The 24127-nt window shown below is 36.8% G+C and overlaps 2 protein-coding genes and 1 pseudogene across 3 annotated transcripts in view; 1 reads left to right on the forward strand and 2 right to left on the reverse strand.

The window, feature by feature from the left end:
* LOC107749801 (CD99 antigen-like protein 2) overlaps positions 1–5553 on the forward strand; it is a 20746-nt gene extending 15193 nt beyond the window's left edge. Inside the window, exons 8-12 of the mRNA XM_016564978.1 lie at positions 1154–1225; positions 1338–1403; positions 1519–1638; positions 1727–1792; positions 2424–5553. Of these exons, the coding sequence (XP_016420464.1) occupies positions 1154–1225; positions 1338–1403; positions 1519–1638; positions 1727–1792; positions 2424–2485 (386 nt within the window). The 3' untranslated portion in view covers positions 2486–5553. The remainder of the gene's footprint in view (positions 1–1153; positions 1226–1337; positions 1404–1518; positions 1639–1726; positions 1793–2423) is intronic.
* Positions 5554–5710: 157 nt separating this feature from the next.
* On the reverse strand, positions 5711–17646 carry LOC107749800 (myotubularin-related protein 1-like; annotated as a pseudogene).
* Positions 17647–18730: 1084 nt separating this feature from the next.
* The window catches only part of LOC107749798 (myotubularin-like), a 31356-nt gene continuing 25959 nt past the window's right edge, over positions 18731–24127 (reverse strand). For both annotated transcript variants that reach the window (XM_016564976.1, XM_016564975.1), the window contains 3 exons: positions 22925–23038; positions 21433–21609; positions 18731–20721 (listed from right to left, as the gene is read on the reverse strand). In XM_016564976.1, coding sequence (XP_016420462.1) covers positions 20551–20721; positions 21433–21609; positions 22925–23038 — 462 coding nt within the window. In that variant the 3' untranslated portion in view covers positions 18731–20550. The remainder of the gene's footprint in view (positions 20722–21432; positions 21610–22924; positions 23039–24127) is intronic.

The raw sequence follows: 24127 nt of genomic DNA on the forward strand, positions 1-24127 counted from the left end.
GCACACCTCGCTTTTCAGACCGATGAGCTTTGTAAAAATCGACGTGTTTCAGAAAGGCGGGGCATAGAGGAGAAACAATAATGTACAGTATGTGGAAAATAATGTTTTTTTAACCTTAAACTGCATAAACACATTTCATTACACCAAATACACAAAATAATGTTCTTTTTAGCAACATCATATGACCCCTTTAAGGAAAAAAATGATCTCTGTGAAATATACAGGGAACCCTTTACCTGGTACTTTACTATTATATTTAACAACAGAGATTAAATTAAATTGCTATTTATTTTTAGATATAGTAATCAATAATAATAATAATCGTCATCAGTTTTCATTTGCTTTGAAAAAAAAACATTTAAAAAAAAAACAAGGGATGTCTCTGCTTTCTAATTTGGTTATCGATATATAATCATCATTAAAACGGTGGCTTTTGTCATGAAAACGTTTTTCATGACAGATTTATTCAAATGTCCATTGCATAATTGCGACATAAGGAATGGGTTAAGTAAAATATAATGAATATTAATATAGTGCATTTATTTATCAAAAGTAGTTATTTCTTGCTAAATAACACGCTATGGATATTAAATTGCTTTCCAGAGTTTCAATGACGTCTTGAAACATGATACATTTCAGTAAGTTGTACTGTCTTTCTCACCATACCTTTTGATGTCAATTCGTGTTCATTTCGTGCTGTAATTTTTAGTAAAGTGGAAGAGATAATCGGTTCCCTCCTGCTCTTTATTTGCGTTGAGCTGCAAGTCAAGAGTGTAAGGTAAACGAGAGCGCCATCTAGAGGAAAATACTGGTAATAATAGGATTCACGTTAATTAATTTAAAACCGGAAGTATATTATATTAAACTTTTTGCGGAAATAAACACAGAAAAAGTTCGATTCATCTCGAGAATCAAAATTAAATCGAACAATTTTTTTGGCCCAGCCCTAGTCGGCAGCTCAGCTTTCTGTTTCCTGCAGTGTTGGAGTACTGGGCTTTTCCTCTTTTGGGGTCACAAAAGCTTCACCTTAGTTCTTTAGATCACTTGGGTCTCTGATTCAAAGCTGATAGGATTAGTAAACCCAAGCCTGGGCCATGCATGAGTACTTTTCATGTACTTTTCCCCAGGCTAATGGTCTTTTCCAACTTCTCAGGTAGTGAATTCTCAGATGCAGACCTTGCAGATGTGGGCAATGATAACTCCTACAAACCCGACAAAGGCAAAGGTGACAAACTGAAACTGCCTGACAGATCCTCACATTGTGCGACATGTCAAATAAAATAAACAATAATTGGCCAACTGTAGGAATGTCATTTGAAGTGTTCATATTTCCACAGGTGGAAGAGGTGGAAGTAGTGGCGGACATAGTGGCAGTGGTTTGGATCATGCTGATGACAACTACGGTATGATTGTGTTAAGTAGTAGCCTATTTAGGGCTATTAGAAGAACATCCTGTATAGCATTTGCTAATTTGGTCCAGTTAAATCTTTAAATAGTGGCCTATGTGTTCATTCATAGACACCATGGCTGAGACTGGAACCATTGCTGGTATTGTGAGCGCTATTGCTATGGCTCTGGCCGGTGCAGTGAGCGGTTACATCTCGTACCAGAAGAAGAAGTTGTGCTTCAGCATACAGCGTAAAGACAAACACATTTTCTTTGTAATTGTACCACGCGGCTTGTGTTTTTCAATTCATTCATTATCATGTGCTTTATCTCTCCACAGAGAGTCTGAATGCAGATATGGTGAAAGCAGATGCCCCAGATGCTGTAGTTGCACAGGAGCCACAAGGTATTGACCCCGTTTATGTTGAATTTATGAGGTAAATGTCTTCATTTAACATTTTTGGGTGATATTTAAAGGCTAAATTCAAAGATGTTTAACTTTGTATTGTTACAATGTTGGTGGTGTAAGTAATAACCAATGTGTATTCTTTTTCCTTGTTACTTGCACCAAGATATCAGAGTTTATTTGTCAGCAAAAGTCTGCCAACCCATACTTCCGCATTTTTGTATCGAGCCCAATGCATTATGGTTTTTTTTCTAGTCGTCTAGCACCGATTTAAAAAAAAAAGAAAGAAAAAGAATTGTTTCTACTGCATAGGCAGACAGGTTTTATTTTTGCCAGTGGTGATTTTTATAATTTGTTTCAATTTTTTTTTTTAATTCATTATGTTCATTTTTCTAAACAATTGTGGCCTTAGATTGTCACTTTCTGGCGAGGATGTAGCATGATGCAAAAGCGTCGGTTACAGATGCCGTTGTATAAGTACCCTATTCGCTAAAAAAAAATTACTTTCTTGAATTGCACTTACTGCACCTTCAATTTAGTCCTGAAGTTGTGATCTGTTTATATTTATATATATACAGTATACTTGATAGAATGATTAATAATAATTGCATTATTTTCCTTCCTACTGCAGTTCAACAAACTCTTCTCCAGCCTCCCAACGCTGAGCCGCCAACAGAGGAAAATGCGGTGTAATCTGAAATGCATCATCCAAACTGAAGAGGGCGCAGTTCTAAATCATTGTTCTCCCATTTGAATGCCACTGTATTTCCTGGCACATTTACACCACAACTCCCTTTTTGAAGTACCAATGTGACTGTTTAAATCAACCTTAAACATAGTGTAATCATTTTTAATTAAATTCTATTTTAACTGTTCACATGCAACAATGCAGTAAGCCTGTTTGCAATAATATTGCTATGAATTGGAAAACACCTAATAATGAATTTTAGCATAATCTGCTGAGACCCAAGAAATCTCACTTGGGTCTTTTTACAGAGGCCCATACAAAGAGTCCCACACATACTGCGCTACAGTCTTTTTGTTTGTCAATTTAGCTGCTCATTCCTATTGTGCACAAATGCATATTAATGAACAGTGATACAAGTGATTAATCCAAGGTTTACAAAAACATCTGATTGGATAATCATAGAAATATGCTTTTAAAGGTCAAGACTGTTTTCCTTACTTTTTAACGGCAAGACAGGCTTAACAAGATCCATTGTTGTGGAATCTGCAATTGAAAAAAAAGATGAAGGATTCTTGAAGGATGTTGTTGTTGTTTTAACATGATCTGTATATATTTGCCTTGCTTTCACAGAGCAACGTGAAGATTGTTACACATATATGCAGGTTTTTGTGTCTTAGATAACTTTTTACTAATGTCTTTTTGAGGGGAAAAAAACGACGAACAACTGAAGTCAAAAACTAACCAACAGCTGCTTCCTTCTAATTTGCTTTTTAAAAAAACGAAACGATGACTAAAATGGGTATAACTGTGAAGATGTGACGTGTGTTGATGAAGAAGCCGTGTTGACTGCTTTTGTGTGTGTTAGTTGGATGTCAGTGGTTCCGATTCCTTATTTTGAGGAATAGTTTGATTCGGCGAGATCAGAATGAGTAGATACATTAGCGTGAAGTAACTCGTAACCGAAGTTGTGTTTTCATGTTAGCACATGTTAAGCAGTGTAGTAACTCTTCCTATCGCTAATTCTGATCCATTGCCTTTTGTGGGGTTTTAAGGGGTTAATGTGCTTGTATATTGCATACCGTTTCCAAGTTTGTACTCAAACCGTTGTATCAGTGTATCTCTATTTACACTTGTAGCAGTAAATGTACATAAATGTTTGTGCCCCCCACTCTTTTTGGATTACGGGGAGTAGTTTTTCGCCCTAGCTTAGTGTTTGTATCGTTTGTAGCATGTTTCAGCTTTAGCTTTCAGACTTTTTAGAGACCTGTTACACCCTCGCTAGTTGTGCTATTGCCTTAATGAGTCCCTAGCTGCTTTCCTGTTTTGCTAATTTTCCCTCTTCGTTAGCCAAGGTTCCTGCGTTGGTGCCACAGAGCTTGACTAGACCCTTCATTTCTTCTGATTTGGAAGGTCACCATCTAGAAGTAAGTAGAGTTAGCAAAACTGGATTAAAGAGCAGCACAGTCCTTACCATCCTCTGGCCCAGTTGAGATGCTCCAGATTTTCCTGTAGCTGTTGTTTTTCACTGTGAATTCAGGTGCACCTTTGTTTCCCCCTAACCCAAGCCCTTGCCAATGGTGCTTTCCTTCCCAATGCCTTACCACGCTAACATTAGGGAAGACACGCTAGTTTACTAACACAGCACTAACAGTCACGACCGTTAGAAGGGCTGCCTCACTTGAATGTCTACAAACTAGACGTACTAGGTTATGTACGTTGTTCCAGTTTAAAGGTGTGGTCACATTCACCGAAATTTGTGGCCAAAAATGTCCACCGTCAAAGGCTGATTGATCACGCAGATCACTTTCAAACCACGCAGCTTTCTGTTAATTTGTGTGACAAACTGCGAATTCTGCATCCGAACAAAATGTTGCCCTCGCGCAAAATTCCTGATCACATGGATTCTTATTGAAATTTCGACCACAAAAAAGTTCCAGTAAATGTGACCTCACCGTAACACTCTATTGCAGATTGAACTGATCTGAAATATTGTTAACTCGCATGCCCAAGATAAAGCAGATTTACAAGTCTTGCGAATGGTAACGATGTCAAAGACATATCGGCACAGAATGTTGCCTGGTACTTTCCCTTAAAGGCTTTTGTACAGTATCTAGGGTGAAAACCAACAAAGAGAATGTTAGCTGAATGTAACTCTTTTTACTGCTTTGGCTACCAGAACAATGTAGCTTTTTTGGTGCTACACTTGTAAGAAATGAAGAACACCAAAGATGAAATGTGATGGGTTTTGCCTTTTTGCATGTTCTTTGACTTTGGTGTGAGTCTAGTGATCCAGTGGAATGAATTTGAAACAGCTGAGTGAAAGATACAACAGTCTCGGTTAAGGCAAATGTGGAAATTCACAAGTGTCTTGAACATTTTCGACAACATTATCACCTGTTTGTGATGAACTGCTTCCAGATTTATTGCTTGGGTGCATTATGTATCTGTTAAAACCTCCCTAATTCCTTCAATTGACCATCTACATTTCTGGGCACTAGTAGTTCGTATGGTGGATGTTGCATTTGTAAGGATCTCTGGGCTCTCTGGTGTCGTTTGGCCAGTATAGTTGCAATTTTGTCAAAACAAGGGTGTACACGCCGAACTGTACTGATATGCATGTTTCAGATTCTAGCTGTAGATATTAAAGGTTTTTCTTGTGTACTGGGTTTATTTATGAACTTGAGAAATTTGTTATTGGGATGATAGTTTCTGAAATGTCTTGATTTGCACTGCCAGTTTAGTTCTTGCATCATGGTACTGCCACAGATTAGACTGTAAAGCCATAGGTTTATCTGTCATTGAATGAACTAAAATTCTGCTTTGACGTAAACCTCAGAAATATTGACTTTCAGAATTAAACCTCACAGTTTTTATCAGTGCCTGCTCACTCAAATACAGACTGTGATGAAAACACAATTAATTACACAGGTATCAACTGGCAATCCTCTTCTAGACATTTTAATATTCAAATGTACTCAAATTTCACTCTGTATCTCACTTGTTATACTTGGTGGTAAAAAAAAAAAAATCAGCATACAGAAACCCAATAATAAACTATTTATCTTGTCTTTGATTCTTTCCTATTTATTTTTCTTCAAGTCTGGTTGCAAGTTTCTGGAGTCAATTTTTTTTAACAGAAGTAAACAAATTTGCATGTACAAAGAATAACCAGGGTTGCACAAAAACAAAAATACACTCATAAAAGAAAAAAACTAAAATAAAACAATATATTCTTTTTTTTTTTAAAGGTGCATTATAATTATTACATGTAATTGTTATTTTTTCAAACATTATATGGCATCCCTTGTTCAAATGATCTGAACTGTTGGCCATTTGTAAAGTCAAAACACCCATGATTACAATTAAATAGTAACAACATAAACATGGGAGCGATTCACCGATAACTTTTCTTTGTTTAATCAAACATGGGTTTGATATATATGGTCCATATTTACCTTGTGTAAACAGATTTCAGTAGTACATGAAAGTACAGTAGTAGTGCAGTAATAGGGTGTGCACATTAAAACCTAATTCCACTTTCATACTAACAAGTGCAACAGAAAAACAAAGACAAATGCAGTATGTGGTTCCAAAATGGCAGTATCGCAACAGCAATATTCAAATCCCCATTCCTTATATATAAAAATTTATCTAGTAAAATCACAGGTAGAGGAACGAGATGCTCATGTAAGATTTTATAAAGAACTAAAAGTGATGTGAAAAGTTAAAAGGTTGAACTTGGTATTGGCACAAAGGCAGGCAATGCTGAGGCAGTGAAGAAAAACTATTACACAAAAACAACAGAAAAAGCACAATGTCACAGAAATGCTGTGATTAAAACACAAAAAGATAATCATATTATTTTGACTACATACAAATAAATTATTAAAACTTATGTCAATAATTACAAGTCAAGTTAAAATCCCGGCCTATTTTTCATAACCTCAATCACGATCAAAAGCTTTCTTGGTTATCTGATCAGAAGGAAGTCTATGAGAGCACTTCCAAACAACCAAAATGAACCTGAATTGTGTGGGAGACTGTCCTCTTTTTGGGTGTTCATGCACGTTTTCACATGTGTATGTGCTGGGCCTCCATATATCCTGCCTGAGGCATTATCCAGAGAGAAACGAACAATAGATTTAGACTTCACATTACTATGTTTACTGTAACCTACAGATTTCTTCTACACTTTCTGTGAATGATGAATTCTCTAATGCGAGCATTGCACGTGCTTTACACAGAGGTGTGTAGAGGTATACCGCCATGTGATGGAGAATATGCATGCTCTGATGAAGAGGAGATCGAGCGTGATGAAGATGCTTCTTTCTGTAACTCCTCCACCTTCCTCTGTAGCTCTGCACGCAGATACAGCAGCTCCTTCAGGTTCTGATGCACAGGCATCTGATCAAAAGAGAATACACAAACCACATTTCAGTTTCCTCAGAGAGCTGGTGTCTGTTAGAAAAGCTCTAGTTTTAGTAAACTAGCAATCATGTGATTCTACTAATTGTTTACATGCATTGTTTAAGCTTTGCTAATGTGTTGAGAACATTGTGCACCTGTGGTCTCATGCGGGGGTTCCAGCGTACGTAGTATCCAACCCAGAGCTCCAAATGTCTGAGACTGGCCAGAGGGTACAGAACATGGTTTTCATAGTTTACATAAAAGGGGTTGGTGAAGTCCTCTGGCTGGCTATTGATGTAGGACCACAAAGACACCGTTTTACTGTTCACTTCCTAAAAACAGAAGAAAGATTTGAAAATTTCAGCATTGGTCCATCAAAACTACTACTAATCCATCCCAGGGTTGACACAGTGGTACATGCCTTTTCCACTCGCTCTTGTTCACTGTTGTAAAGGAATGTACCAAACAGGCAGCTGTAGAGGTGATCCAGGATGGTGATGAGGAAGAGCTCATTAAACTCAAAGGCAGTGGGAAACTGAGAACACATTATAAAGACATTCATAGTGAGTTCCAAAACATCAGTATCCATTTAACACAAACATAACATTTTAAAGGGGTGGTTCACTGGGTTTTTTCTAGGCTTGATTGTGTTTATGGGGTGCAGTCTAACATGTTAATGCTTCGTTTTTTAAAAAACGCATTATTTTTCACATAATTTACCTTTATTCCACACCTCTCTGTCCCTTCTCTGAGAAACGGGCTGATCATTTCCTTCTTTTATACTATTTCCAACACTGATAACACTCAATAACATGCCCGCCTGACTGGCTGAATTCAGTTTTATACCCCATATAGAGTCTCTTTCACACTCAGGTTCCCTCACCGCAGCAAACTTGTGTCCGAAGCTGATCCATTCCTTCTCCAGCAGCACCTGGAAGCCCCTGAGAGTCCTGTAGTATGAATCCAGCATCAGCATGGCCAGAGAGGTGAGCTGAGCTGTGCGGTCCCAGCCGTCACTGCAGTGCACCACCACAGAGCTCTTACTCGACTCAACCTTATCTGCAATCTTCACCGCACCAGCAAGCAACAGCTAGAAAGAGAGAGAGAGTTGATTCCTTTAAAAGCATCTAATCGTTTTAAACTGGGTGCACACTGTATGCCATGATTCGGCCATCTGAGACAAATCTCGCAATTTGATCGCTAGTTTATCATGTTCACCGACAGCCGATGACCATTAACCCTCTGGGGTCGAGGGTGTTTTGGGGCCTGGAAAAGTTTTGACATGCCCTGACATTTGTGCTTTTTTCAGTTGCTTACAAACATTTGAATGTCTAAAGTTTAATAACACTGTAATCAGCACAAACTGGGCTACAATAATATGTGAGTAGCATGTATGTACGTGATTGTGTTTTTGAGAAACCCTGTATATTTTCTTTATTTTGCAAAAGCACAATGTTTTGTTGATATTGTGAGTGTACACAAATAAAAGTAGACCCTTTACAGATTCGAATGGTGTATTACTCTTATGTGTACAAACAAAAATGAACGAGCATTTAAAGTTCTTTTTGCTCTTATCAGTAAAACATGCACGTGGTGGCGCCGGCGCCACCGTCGACCCCAGGAGGTTAAGATGAAATTGAACCTGATGACCTTATTAATGCAACAACAAACTAGCACTTACTCCACACACATGTTTTTTTTTTTCTATTCAAGGCAAGCCATGATCAAAATTAAAGCTAGAGACTGCTTTTGTTTGATTGTCACCATTTAAATTCCATGTGTGAATGCGGCTCACCATCACAGAACGTGTCACAGATTGATGATGTAAAACTCTGGACACTCCATTTTTAGTGAATCTTGAACATTGTACAGTCTGACATTAATGACAGCTGAGATCCCTCAATGTGACACGGCTTATAGCTGGGATCATGTGCGTATAGTCTGACAAGCAACAATTGTAAAAGTGTGCACCTGGCTTTACTTTCTGATTCAGACTTATGGGGAACTGACTACATCCACTAAATCCTGTTTCTTGGGGCAAGTTGGTAAAAAGGGCTCATCAAAGGAAATTTCTTAGTTCTTAAAAAAAGTCTGGCACCATTTCTTTGCTAATGCCAATTGATGTTTTCTAACATTGAAATTCATATATTTCTAAGAGTGGCTAAATGCTTTTTGCAGCCACTCTGTATATGACTAAATCATATACTCACGTAGAGGTTTCAAACATATGCTTATAAAGGCGAGTAGGAGAACAAAAATGTCCACTATTAATTCATATTGTAGGAATAAAGATTAGAGTTGGTGTTTACTCGTATGTACTCCAGCCAGTGTGTGGCATCTATGGCGGAATGCCAGTGGGGCTCGTCCATGGTAGGGTAGACCACCTCCTTCAGCTTACGCAGAGACTCTCTCATAACATGAATGTTTGGGATCTCCAGGAAATTCAGCTCCATGTTGGGGTAGAAATTCTCATTCTCATAACCTCCATCCTTAGCCTGAGGCATGAAACAGCAGAAAATAGTTAGAGAAGATTCTTGGCTTCCATTTTTATCTCCTGACAGGATCTTCAGATATACATTAGCACAGATGGCTACTCAATAATTTAAAACTACATTTGCGCAAAACAACACGAGCGTGTGTGCATTATGTGTGAAAGAGGCATACAAATCTTTTTCCTACATTTTCCCTCAAAAATACTTAGCAGCATGTAGGCCTGGGCGATAAAAAAGTATCGATATTTATCGACGGTACACCATCATAGAAAAAATGTTCGATATATCGCACGATAGTTTCACGCTTTTTTCATTTAAAGGCGCGTGTTATGAGTAACAAGCAGGCAGCCAACAGAGAATCTGACGGGTAGGATAAAATGTCAGGACACCGTGCCTGCCTGCGATGAGGAGACTGTGAATCAAAAAAGGAATATTAGTCGAATTTAAAATAAATTCGCATTCGAATGCAAAAACGGTGTATTTGAATTTTAGGTGTGCGTCAGGGAGCCTTATCAGTGGCGCACGAGATGCGGTGAGGATGATGTAAGTGTCGTTGTTGCATTTTAATGTTTTTGTTGAACCCACAAGATTGAGCCCACAAGATGCGCCGCTGCTGCATTTTTCATTCAAAATATTAGAGAAATATAGAAGCTCAATGCGGAGAAGATATTGTTTAGGTTAAAACTGAAACCAAGCCATTCACACAGAACACATATTCGGCCTGTTCTTGAGACGCATAACTATGACTGTTGCACTTGCGTCTCGCACAAGGGATGAACAGAAAGCCATGTAAAGTTAAAGGAGGTTCAACTTTTAGAAAACATATCTCGATAATTTGTGGGGGTTTTATTCCATTCCACTGCGTCTCATATGTTTTACATGCAATCGTGTGATCGGTGCTTTGGCTATTTGTATTAAGCTATGCATAAATACATAATGCTGTTTTGTTCATAATTATACAATATACGAAATGATATTTGATTTATAAATATTAGTTTAGACGGTATGCACTTTTTATCGTTATTTCATTGCATTGAATAAGCAATTTAACGAGTTGCTTTATATTGCTCATTGCGCCCTCCTGTGGCCTCAGGAGACAGGCCAAAAGTTTCCTTAAAGGGGTCCTATTATGCTTTTTCACTTTTTAAATTTTAGTCAGTGTGTCGTGTGTATGTTTGGGCATTAAAAAGATCTAGAAAGTTACAAATCTCAAAGTCCACTCCAAAGGGAGATATTTAGTTTTTTAAAAATCCCTTTTCAAGAACTACAACGAACGGCTCGTTTGGACTACAGCGTTTGTTTTCCGGGCTTTATGATATCACAAAGCGGCTCAAAAATATAAGAAAGGAGATATTTGTTTACATTTTATTTTGTTATTTTGTTCTATTTGTTATTTTGTTTGTTAAGACTAAAATAAGTTGTTGTTTGTCTTAATAAATTGGGTAAATAAAAAAAAACAGTGGTTAAATAAAAAAAAAAATTCTACTGTTCTCTGTTTAAGAAAGGTTATAAAAAATTTTCAATAATTATCGATACTGAACGATATGAAACATTATATTGTGATAATTTTTTTTTAGCTATATCGCCCAGTCCTAGCAGCATGTTATTTTCACTCTGCAACATGAACTGAACTGAACTGAAAAAACATCAGTGAAGGAAATCACTATTACCTTGTGATTATCAGCCACAATGCTCTGTCGAGCATCAAATATGGTGAGTTTATGGGACTGTGCATTGGCATCCATGATGGTCTGGAGGTAATGCTCATCCTCCTTACATCGGCGGTCTGTCGGGCCCACCATGGGCTGACTACAGCGAACTATAGTGGCCTGAGTTTCTGGATGGATCCATGAGAGGACCTAAAAGAGAAAATGAGGCACAGGAGTCCAGACAGCTTTTGAATGCTCACATGTTCACTTCATTTATTTCTTCGATGGGGGGGGTTGTGATTAGCATTTTTTTCATCTACATTTTACCCCTGACTACTTCAATAATTACTGGGAAAATTTAACTGGTATTAGTATAGAACAATATTGGAAATTAAACAGGGCTCAGGCAAAAAATGCCACCAAAAGTGAAGAAAAATGCCCCACATGTCATCATGGAGTCTATGCAGACACTGCAGTGAGAGTTTTTGCAATAGAGTTTTCTATTTGTTTTGTATTTTTAGAAATGTTAAAATGTAAGTTATTCCTAAGATGGTGAAGCTTCATTACTCCAGTCTTCAGTGTCACATGATCCTTCAGAAACCATTCTAATATGCTAATTTTGTGCTCAATAATATTTCCAATTGGTTTCAGGATTTTTTTGATGAATAGAAAGTTCAAGAGAGCAGCATTTATTTTGAATTAGAAATGCCTTTACTGTTTTTAAATGTCATGAAGTATAAATTTTTTTTTTAAAACACAACCCCTTTCGAACAATAGTGTCCATAATTCACTTTCTCTGAGGACTATGTTGTTGAATGTATAACTAATGTGAAATGCTGACAACCCTAGACTGCAATGTGTAAAATCAAATATTAGGTGGAAAAAAAGATGATATGTAAAGTAATGTTGCAAAAACACACACCCTCACTTACCGGTATACGGTGTTTCACTCTGAAAGAGGCCACTCGTTTGATCTCCTCCTCCTTAATACTGGTTGGGGTGACGAGCAGAGCAGGGTAAGTGTCACACACTTCATAATTACTGTTGATCTTACTGATGGTCCAGCTCTCATTTGGCAAACCCTGCAGACAGTGTGGAGAGAGAAAAGAAGAGAAAAGAGAACTATATAAAGGATGAATTCAGTCAGACAAGTCTATTCTTTTCCAGTGATGGGCAGCACATCTCACCATTCTTTTATACTCTGCCACTGGATCATAAACCTTCCATCCATCCTCTGGAAACTGCTCTTTGTATTGGAAAGCGAATAAAGACTGCAAAAGAAAAAGGAACAAATGGATTGTGGAGAAATGAACCAACTGCACTCAAGTAATTACTGACAGATCCAGTAGCCAATCACTGCTCTGACAGGAGTTATGACATACCAGCTCATTGGACAGGGGGAAGGCATACTTGGTCAACACCTCCAAAATCTCCAGGTTACTCTGTTCTTCCTTTTTATAAGCAAACCTTGGACTCCTCATGTCCTATTGAGACAAATCACAAAACATTGGTATGGACAGATTGCAGTTTTTTACTTTTGAAATGAAACTAAATTGTGTCAGATCTATTTTCCTTTAATAAGATTCACATTTCATGCTTCAGACAACAATTTGAAAACACGACTAATAAAAACCACAGCAATTTTTTTTTATTCATTATGTTCCCTAAAATACTGATGTAAATATTGATTTGCTTTATTTACTTTGTATTCTGGAGTATGATGTTTATAATAATGATTATCATTCAATATAAAAAATATATATAATTTAAAATAAAATAAATATGTGACCAATGTAGCAATAGCCAAAAATATATTGTATGGGTCAAAAAAAAATTTTTTTCTTTAATGCCAAAAATCATTAGGATATTAAGTAAAGATCATGTTCCATGAAGATATTTTGTAAATTTCCTACCGTAAATATATCAAAACTTAATTTTTGATTAGTAATATGCATGGCTAAGAACTTCATTTGGACAACTTTAAAGGCGATTTTCTCAATATTTTGATTTTTTTTGCACCCTCAGATTCCAGATTTTCAAATAGTTGTATCTTGGCCAAAATATTTTCCTATCCTAACAAAACATACATCAATGGAAAGCTTATTTATTCAGCTTTCAGATGATGTATAAATCTCAATTTCGAAAAATGTACCCTCATGACTGGTTTTGTGGTCCAGGGTCACATATTTTGAATAAATATTTTTGTACTTTACCATTGAAAAGTTTGGAGTCAGTAAGATTTTCACAACCCCTGTAGACAGTCCCTGTGTTTAATCCAAACACTGACACTGAGCTCTATTGTTGAAGGTGGATGTTTACTATGGGTGAAATAGACTAGCATGTGGGTGGAACGTGGTGCATCTGACCTTACAGACGATCTCCATGCCACTAGTATTCTCCCCAAGACTCTGTACACTGATAGTCTCCAGCCTGCTGATGGCACCCAGGTTCACATCCAATATGAAAGGAGCGTCCTGCAGAGATGGATGGAATAAGACATCTATTTAACTTTAATGTTTAATTTCATCATTTGGGCATATAACACAATATCAAGACACTATGTTGATCTTGACATAGACAAAGAGAATAAAAAACTGTTTTTTTTCTTCGTACCCGTTCTAGACTGACAAAGTAGAGTTTGTAGTCTGTGACTATGAGTGTGCCGGTCACAGCTCCAGTGAAAGGACAGATATACATCACATCTTTAACTGCAGGGACAGAAGATAACAAATGTTACCCAACACCACGATACAAACAGAAACAGGAAACAAGTGTCACCACGAATGGTCCGACATACCAGTGGTTTTGATGGTCTCTCCAGGGACCAGTGGGACTTCATCCATGGGCGCCTGCCTTCGTACATCCTTGAAAACCTGCTACAGGGTAAAAAAGACAAAACCTCTCAAAATTCACACAGCAGTTACTTTATTCTGCTAATATCTTGTTCATACACTACCGTTCAAAAGTTTGGGGTCAGTACGATTTTTTAAAATGATTTTGAAAGTCCCTTAAGCTCACCAAGGCTTATCTGAACAAAAATACTGTAAAATAGTAATATTGTGAAACAGGATTAATATTTTTAAAAACAGTTTTCTATATTAATATATATATTCAAAATGTAGCTTATTCCTGTGAAGGCAGTGTTGAATTTTCAGCATCATTACTCCAGTATTCAGTGTCACATGATCCTTCAGAAATCATTATGATATGCTGATTTAGTGTTCAAGAAAAAATTTCTTATCATTATCACAGTTAAATTGGTTATGCTTGTGGAAACCATGATTTTATTTATTTGAAATAGTAAAGGTATTTGCGTTGTTACAAAAATTGTCATCAATTTAATGCATCCTTGCTGAATAAAAGTATGCATTTTTTTCTGACCTCAAACTTTTGAAAAGTAGTGTGTTTTCTCATAATAATATAGCTGCTACCATAAAGTCTGGGCTGATGTAAAGGCTTGACAAAGAGCTTGACAGCAGTAAAATAATTGAGTGAGTGGAAACAGAGGAGAGACCGAGGAAAGTTAGAGTAAGCAAGTAGTGTTGAAGCAAGAGTAACTTGCCGCAGTGTGAGACGGCAGTTCATAGTCATCTTCATCAGAGTCCTGAGACTGAGCATCGGACGCGGAAGAATACAGATTATGTGACAGAAAGAAAGAAAGGAAAAAGAGGAGAAAGAAAATGTTTGTTAAAAAGTTCCTGTGGTTTAAATGTTTGTTTTGGAAAGAGAAAGAGAGAGAATGCAACAAAGATAATAGTTGCTCTTTGGGGCTGATAGGTCAGATCCTCACACAGAGACAGGAAGTGTGATTTAAGGAGGAAGAGAGAAAACGAAAAACATACAGCTGCTCAGCCATCACTACTTCACTAGCAGATCTGAGCTAATGGCAACTAAATAATTCAAATGATGCTTCTGATGCGTTTCAATACAGATTCTTGATCTTTAGCCTTACCCTCAAGTTTGGCCTCCTGGAAACCTGGAGATCACACACAGACATCAGACAAAAATGAGTTACAAACACACACACCTTCATGAACATGTAGGCGCAAAGGCACGCAGATTTAACACACATTAGACTGAATGTCAAGAAATGTCCAAGTCATATTTTACCCCAAAATCAGAAGAAAAAAAATTTGCAGTTTGCAAGGAAAAAAATGAAGTCTATTTTTAGGACCATTAATATTATCTACTACCTACTATCTATGTAAAAAATCTCATTCTCATTAATTTAATGTGTTAATAATTATATACTATTATATTAATTATTAAAGTATACACACACTACCTTTTAAAAGTGTTGGGTCAGTAAGTTGTCCAAAACCTTTAAAAAAAAATTTTAAATTAATACTTTTATTCACCAATAATGCATTAAATTGACTAAAAGTGACAGTAAGATGTTTACATCATTACAAAAAAAAAGAAATCCTATTTCAAATAAATGGTGTTCCTCTGAACTTTCTATTTTTTAAAGAATCCTGAAAATAATAAGCAAAAATATTAAGCATGTATTTATCATATTTATCAATGTTGCCATCTCAGACAAGCTTTACAGAATATCCCAGAGCAATGAACTGGAGATTTCTGTGAGCAGCACAATTTACTAAAATGTGCATATAACGTGTTTAAAAATGTAAATTAATCTTACATTTTAATTTCTGTAAAAACAGATTTACATAAGAAAAGAATTTGTCTGAAAATACAGCAGACAGCAACAATTGTATCTTAAAAACAGGCTTAATTTTTATGCAAATACGTTTTTCATTTTGAATGTGATAAAATATGACAAGAAATTTCTTCATCAGATTCATCCTTTAACACCTCGATTAAGCATAAAGAAGGGCACATGAACAGAAGACAAACACATAACAAAAAGACAGTGTGCAAAATACCATACTGAACACACACAAAGAAAGCAGAATAAGTGTGCACAAACAGTAGTTATATATTTGTAGTGTTATACATAATTTCTAATTCACAGCTCAAAACAGGTCAAAGCGTTGGTCCTTTTAAAGCAAACTGACAAACACCCCACTTCCATCCCCCTTACCCTGAAATCTATCTTCTTCCCAACCTGTCGATCAAAACACAATATCATAATGGCTCTCTCTGAGACACACACAAAAAAACACTTGGCCACACTCATTTTGAATACTATGTTTCTACGTGTAAATATAACATACAAAGTATGACAATAAAATATAATCTAAAAAATTTCAACTCAAATCAATATTTCACTTCCATGTGTTTATTTATTATTTGGTAAGCAGCAGAGTAATAAGTTGGGATAATGTACAGTCAGTTGGCCATTATCACAAAACAAACCCGCTCATGGGTCCTTATCACCCCTCATGGGTTTATTTAGTAATATCAACCAACTGGCTGTACATTATCGCTTGCTTATTCTATACAATAAAGGTCTGATTTTGAGTGAAAAACATCCTTTAACCTTGTATTCACGGGTAATGGCTTCTGGAGGGACACCGCCAGAGATCTGGCTGGAGATAGTGGCCGCTATCAGCTGTTTACACCACTCCACATGAGATCCAGGACTGTGTGAGCAAAAAAATAAATAAATCAAAAAACACTCAAGCAAGTGCTTCAGTCAATACATCTGCCATTAGCTGTTATTATGTGAAACTACAAGCTCCATACTGGCACAGTTGCAAGTATTAATGTGCAGTACTGACATCCTGTGGTCTGTGGACTAAATATGACAGATGGCCATATGAGGTCAGATAAATGTGTCACACAGTCTGATCTTTCATTGCTGAAAAATGCAACAAAATATATTATAACTTATAATTAATATATAACATCTTGCATTTTGGCTTTAAAAAGGCTTTTATGTCTTATTGTTTCAGTTAATGTTATCACTTATTCGTCACACAAGTCATAGGCTAACTATATCAGTGTTATCTGAGCAGAAACAAACTAATGTACAGTATACATCAAGGTAAATATCATAACAATAAACAATATATATATAGGACGCGTTTTATCTCGCCATCACAAAAGGCGTGCCTGAATCGCGCACGTGCACACCGTAGATGGCTTTATTTATGAAAAATACATATATAATTGTACATTTGAGCATAAAATCAAGTCTTGTAACCTGTCTAATGAATCCACGCCGTCTTGTCGAGATGCAGGGATTCCTCCTCCGAGGTTCCGCGGTTTGCGCGGGACAGGCGGCAGCACCGGACTCTCTGAACCCGACGAATGCTGCTGTTTCTCCATTTCCCACCTTCCCGAGCTCCGTCGTGTAAGATGTGAATGTCTTTTAGCTTCCTCTAGTCTGACAGCAGAATCTGTGTGTCTAGGAAGTCCTCTCTATGTGGCTGTTCGTGTGCAGCAGTCTGCGGTCGCCTCTCTGCTTCCTGTTCTTCTGCTGCTGCCGCTGACAAATAACGTTTCTCTTTTATTTATGTCAAGGAAGCAGCCATGACCAAACCCCCTCCACAACCCATATTTAGATCGTTAACAGACCGGCAGCTATATATTGTGCGTATGCATATATATTTTCCCCACCACAATTGATGGTTAAACATAAACATTTGGAATACTTAATATTTTTAAAATAAATGCTGTTCTTCTGAAATGCCCGCTATACTCAACAAAGAATAATGTAAACAAATGTATCACAGATTCCACAAAAAAGTAAGCAGCACAACCGTTTTCAACATTGATACACATGAAACATATTTTGAGCATCAAATCAGCATATTAGAATGATTTCTAAAGGATCACGTGACACTGAAGACTGATGGCTGCTGGAAATTCAGCTTTAACATCACATTTTAAAATAGAAATAAATTACATTTGAAAATGCATCACACTAGAAAAGTTATTTTAAATTGTAATAATTGGAAATATAACGGGTTTTACTGTATTTTGATTTTCAATAAAAAAGTACATTGTAATAGATAACTTGAGGCATGTACCTCATTAATGTAACTAAGGAAACATCTGTTTGCTTTTAGATCAGGCTTGCGCTTATTAAATGGTCTGGAAATAATTTTATATCTATCACTGTGACAGTAAATCAATTTTTGTGATTAGAGTATGCATTTTCATTGCAGTCAATGCATGCTTGCAGGTTTTGAATAACATCTTTTTAAAGGTGATCAGTCATTCTAGACAAAAAGGAAATTGCATTGGTTGGTTTATATGCAATAAGTAGTACTGCATATAATAGTAATGCAAGCAACGTTTAACTGTCACCCGTCCCCTCTGTGGGACGCCTAAGTTTACTTCACTATATTACAATTAAATCCTAATCTAATCATGACAAACTATATATCGTTGGAAAGGTCTAAGACTCCTAAATAGATATTTTACCAATGTTTTTGTTAAAAATTATGTAGGAAAAGTAATAGATTAATTTTTGACAAGAGTGCACCTCAAAAATCTACATCATAACAGGAGTTCTGACCTTTGTCAAAAAGTCTTCTTTGTTGCCTTTTTCTCTATCACACTTTAGAAATCATCAGAAATTATATATCAACTGAAAACTTTAAATCTCAAAATTCATCCATTGAAACCCATTTTAAAATCAAACATTGCATTACCATGAAAATGGTACATCAATATCATGTTACAAAATGTTTTCGTTCATGAATTAAAAAATTTTTAAGTTTGGATCGTGCACTTTCACGTCTATGTTCAAAAATGTGAGTGACAGTTAAGGGGTTAAAAAGCCCACTGTCATACAATCAGAATGCCTGAGAAGTACAATAATGAGCATACAGTCTTTTCCTTGTGAACTCTTTAAATTAATTTAATCAGCATTATGTACAGAACAATAGCTGGCCAACAAATAAAGGATACATGTGGGAATACAAAACAAAAATAGACCCTCTAAACTATTATGTCTAACTTAAGATAATGTCAGAAAAAAAACAATTCAGAGTGCAGCTTTCCTTCACTCAATCTCATGCAATGGGATTGAGAACAAAAGAATTCCCTACAGAATCAGATCATTTTCAGATCTTTAAAATGTTACAAAGCAAAACCTAAATGCCCATTAAAAAAAAGAAAGGAAATTATACTTATAAGAGGATGTCCAACAAACTACCTACAATTACCAAAACCAACCAAAAAAATGTTCTAATCACTTTCCTTTTTATAAAACGGTCAAATTTTACACTGAATAAAATAATTATATTTTACAACAATAGAACTTTCAACAGTAAAATAGGTTTTTGTTTGAGGTAATTACATCGTTCTGGTACTTGTACAAAATAAAAAATAGATTTCTGTCTTTTTCCCCCTAAAAACAACCAACCGCAAATGGTTTGTTTGTTTATTGAACTTGTTTGTCTTCTTCACACACACTATGGTTTAAACTTCATATCCTCATTGAGGTCAAAGTCTTTAGAAGTTCAGTTTTCCGTGGCAGCATGAGCAATGGCTCACCGTAGCCCTCCTCTATCACCCCGTGTCAGTCATCGCTCTCTTCCTCAGGAAAAGGCTGAATTTGGAACAGCTCAATCACACCGCTTCATATCCCAGCCACTCCATCCTACCCAAAAGACTTTGCAGACTATGCTACGTCTCGTTAGGTGCAATACTGTCAGCTCCATCAGAAACAAAATATTTGCTTTCCGTGGCAACTGCACATTGTTTTTCAGGGTATAACCAAAAGCCACTAACATGTAGGGCTTCAAATTGTTCAACTCCAGACCTCAGCAGGAGAAGAAACGACCTGTTGCTCAAACGCACAGTGAATGAAAATCATTCTATTCTACCGCTGATGCTGCCATAAAGAAAAAACAATGTTTCTCTAAAAAATATACACCTGAAAACCTCAGATATGAGTAAAGGCACCAAAAAGGTATCCGCGTCGCTCGCTTAAAAAAAAAAAAAACCTGGTTCTGTTCAACAAGCTAATGTTAATTGCTTCAGAACATTTTCCTACCATATCATACGGAGGACAACATATCTGCTTCCTTTACCTTCTGAGGTCAGCCATTTGAGTTTGCCAAGCAGTTAAACCAAGTATACTAATGAAATGATTTCTCTACCAAAGGTTGAGGACCCTGCTTCATACTGGATTAACTGGACACCATGCAGACTACAGTTTACAAGACCAGCACTCTCTAAACACCATTTACATGCCATCTTACTAGTGCTCAACATCCAAAAATGTTCTTCACTCAGATCTACACTTTAGAACCCTAATAACACGCATAACGCAACACATAAATCACATATGTCCGTCCGACTTGATCGCTTTCAATCGTCACAAGACCATTCCAAGCAGTATCCAAGTGGCGTCTGGGATACACACACGTAATCTGACTCACTTTCGTCCACGGTATGCGGCATGAAAAAAACAGCACTGTCAACTTTAAGGCTTCTCTTTTCGTTTAACTTTTTTTTTTTGCGTGATGAAGGCCGTACTGTGGTTTATTGCATAATTGTTTTGTTACTCATCGCAGACATCACTACTAATTGTGTTACCATAATTATCACTATTGCTATTTACAAATTTCCAATGTCTGTAACAGCTTGCAAGTGGGATCAAAACGGTGTCTGTAAGTGTGTGATGTGCTGATTGGGCGTGGCAGCGTTGGGGGTGGAGCTGTTTGTCAAGTGGGTGGAGTCTGAGAGCTGTAGTTCCTCCAGTTTCTTCAGGTACTGATCCCTCATTGCCAGTAGCTCCTTATAGCGCTGCTCCACTGGACTCTGTTGCTGATATGCACAAATATACACAAACATGCACACATGTGAAGTGACAACTGTGTCAAATAGCCACCAGAGGGCAGCAAAAACACTCTTTGACTTCAAATAAGAAAATCTCAATTTTTATGATAAAAATGTTTTGTGATGCACATTAGGATGCTGGAATACTAGTTCTCGGACAAACATTTTGTATTAATCTATGGCTTGCTGGATAATTATAATAATCAAATGTGGCACTATGGATTGTACTCACTACATTTGAATGTCTTTACTGGTCTATTGTTTTTGTAGCATTTAATATGTAAATTGTAAACAGCATTAATCTTTGTTATGACTAAGGTGGTAAAACGGTTATTTATGCCAATGCTGGAGAGGCTCCTGCAAAACCTCTTTAACAGAATGCACGTGTGTGTGTGTGTGTGTGGTGATAAGGACATTCTGAGTGACAGTTCACTGCAGTGCCAGTCAGGACGTAATTAAACTGGAGAGAGAGGATTTTCTGCACCGCTGAATCGGGTGCACACACACACACACGCACACACACACAAACACTCAATCCCACCCAGAGGCAAAAACACCCACTATAGAAAAGATGCACATGCTTCCCCCCCCCTTTAAGCATCCGTTTGTATATACCCTAAGAAAGTAATCTTAAATAATGCTTATTACCATACAAAATGCTATAGAAGCCACAACCTGACTGTGAATGTATGTTGATACCTGGTGTTGTATGCGAGGGTTCCACCGGATGTAATAAGTCACCCAAAGCTCTAGGTGGCGCATGCTGGCAACAGGGTAAAGCACACGACTGGATTCTGAAGTGTAGAAGGGGTTTATATACAAGGATGTGTCACTGTTGACAAAAGACCACAGAGACACCGTCTTCACCCGAACGTTCTAATTAAACAAAATGGAGAGAAAAAAGAATAGAAAAATCAGAAAGATGGCATTTTGAATAAACACTACTCCATTATTTGAAGCGAAGCTTAAGTATTATTCTATGTTAAAGAAAATGACAGGAGTTTAAATATATACACTGCCAGTCAAAAGTTTGGAATAATTAAGATTTTGAAATTTTTTAAAAGAAGTCTCTTATGCTCACCAAGGCTGCATTAATTTGATCAAAGTACAATATCAGTACAGTTATGCTGTGAAATATTACTAGTTAAAAATAACTTTTCTATGATTATATATTTTAACGTATTAATTCCAGTGATTAAAGCCACATTTTCAGCAGTTATTACTCCAGTCTTCAATGTCACATTATCCTTCAGAAATCATTCTAATATGTCTTTTGAACTTAAGTACAGGTGATTTAATATATTGGTACAACAGAATCAGCTGTTAAGTTGTTGAATATATTGGTAATACAGCAGGTAAGGTGTTGAATCCTTTGTTTAGCAGTAGATGTAAAGCGGGACGGTGTTCCCTAACATTGTTGTTGCGGTGGACGGCTTTAGAATGAATGTTTCATCTCCCCAAAGTGCATTCGACTCCGACTGAGAGTCAGTGAAGCATCCCTTTTACTCATGCTCTACTTCACACAATGAGCACAGAGAGAAATAAAAAGCAATGTGTGCGTGTGAGAGAAAGAAAGAAAAGGCCAATATATCCCACTGATGACAACTGGCCTCCAATAAGCAGTGAAGAAGATTGGATTTCAGAGATTCAGAGACAAAGGAGTGATCAAGGTAAAGAAAGACAGGTAGAGTACAGCGCATTTTAATAGATCCATCCTGTTTCCACAATGCATGTGATAATTATAGACTAACATACAGTGAGGTCCAAAAGTAAGACCACATTTTTAATCTGAGATTCAAAATCTAGTTAAACCAGGAAATAAACAAAGGTTGTTTTTTTTAAAATCATGACAAAATGATTAAGACATATCAAGTAAATTCTCAATTCAGCTCAAATCAATTAATTTGTAATCCTTTGCTGGAAAAAATTATCAATTTTATTAAATGAGAAAAATGCAAAAAGCATGCATTTTCTGCTGGTCGCAAACTTTTGGCTCTACTGTATTTGGAAGGCCACCATTCAGTGGCTGTATGCAAAATCAGTGAAAATAATAATTATGGATTGTATTATAAAATATAACACTTTACTGATATTCAGGGTAGGAAGGAACTTCAGGGTTTATATATTAATGTGGTTTAATATCACCGGCACACCAATTGTTTGTGGCGCGTGTTTGTGTGTTATTTCTTACATTGCTTTCACGGGCACTCTCACAGTTGTAGAGGAAAGTGCCAAAGCGGCAGCTGTACAGGTGATCCAAGATTACCACCAGGAGACGTTCATTAAACTCAAACGCTGTTGGGAACTGCAGATGTGGGAAAGAGATAAAAGTTAAAGATCATGATGCACCGATACCGCGCACCTGGACTCCTACTCGTACTCATTAAAATGCTCCGATACCAAAAACTGATAGCCCACTAGAGACCTGCGCAGGATGGATTTTTCAGTCCTGCTCCAGAACTCAAGAACTCAGGCGTTTGGAGTAGTGAGTGGATTCTAACTTAAACACTTCTGATTGGCAATTGCGTTCCAGAAATCAACAGATACGTCTGTGATTGGCCACATAGCTCAACGCTGCAAACACGTGTTATAAAAAGAAACTCTGCCTATGTTTGCGCCTGTTAACAGTTTTTATTTTAGTTGTTCTTGTTGCTTTTGTGCAATAAATAAATAACAATTTATTTGTTTTTAGATATTTTATTATTAGATATTTCTAAGGATTAAGGATGTCTATGAAGTACATGTATGTAATTAATATAATGTTAAACATTCAACATGTATGGCTGATGTGCTGATAAGCAAAGTGGATTGAGCGTGCGGCGGCATAGATGCATGAGCTTGTCGAACAAATATCCCTTTCACTATAAATAACATTTATTTTAACGTCAAGCCTATAGGACTTTATTTAAAGCGAAAGTGAAACTAGCAGCCTGTGTGAAATGCACTAAGCTATACGTGTCTCTCTCATTCTGCACCTATACAAATGTGTGTGTGCATTGTGCATCTATTGCTTGACGTTAACTGCATATTGCATACGAGTCGTTTTGGAATATAAGTCGCAGCACATTTCAGATGATAAAAAATTTTAAATTCAGAAAATGTGTTCATCGCTGTTACAAGATTTATGTATAATGAATGGTTCCCTGCATTATTACAGGAAAACAGCAATGGAGCAGCTCTAATGTGTATTACAAAATGGATCGTTCCAGTCCTTGATTCTGATTGGTTGAGCCGCGTTCGAAGCTGTTGTAAATTACTCTACAAACATACACATTTGTTTACTTTGTGTGTTGCTTGGCAACCACTTTGTTGCAACCACAACTGTTTCTGAACAGCTACATTGTTTGGTGGAAGAATACTGTAATTATTAATATCATTACACTTTATTTGCTCT

The sequence above is a fragment of the Sinocyclocheilus rhinocerous genome, unplaced genomic scaffold (assembly GCF_001515625.1).
Source record: "Sinocyclocheilus rhinocerous isolate Xijiao unplaced genomic scaffold, SAMN03320098_v1.1 scaffold1131, whole genome shotgun sequence".
NCBI lineage: Eukaryota > Metazoa > Chordata > Actinopteri > Cypriniformes > Cyprinidae > Sinocyclocheilus > Sinocyclocheilus rhinocerous.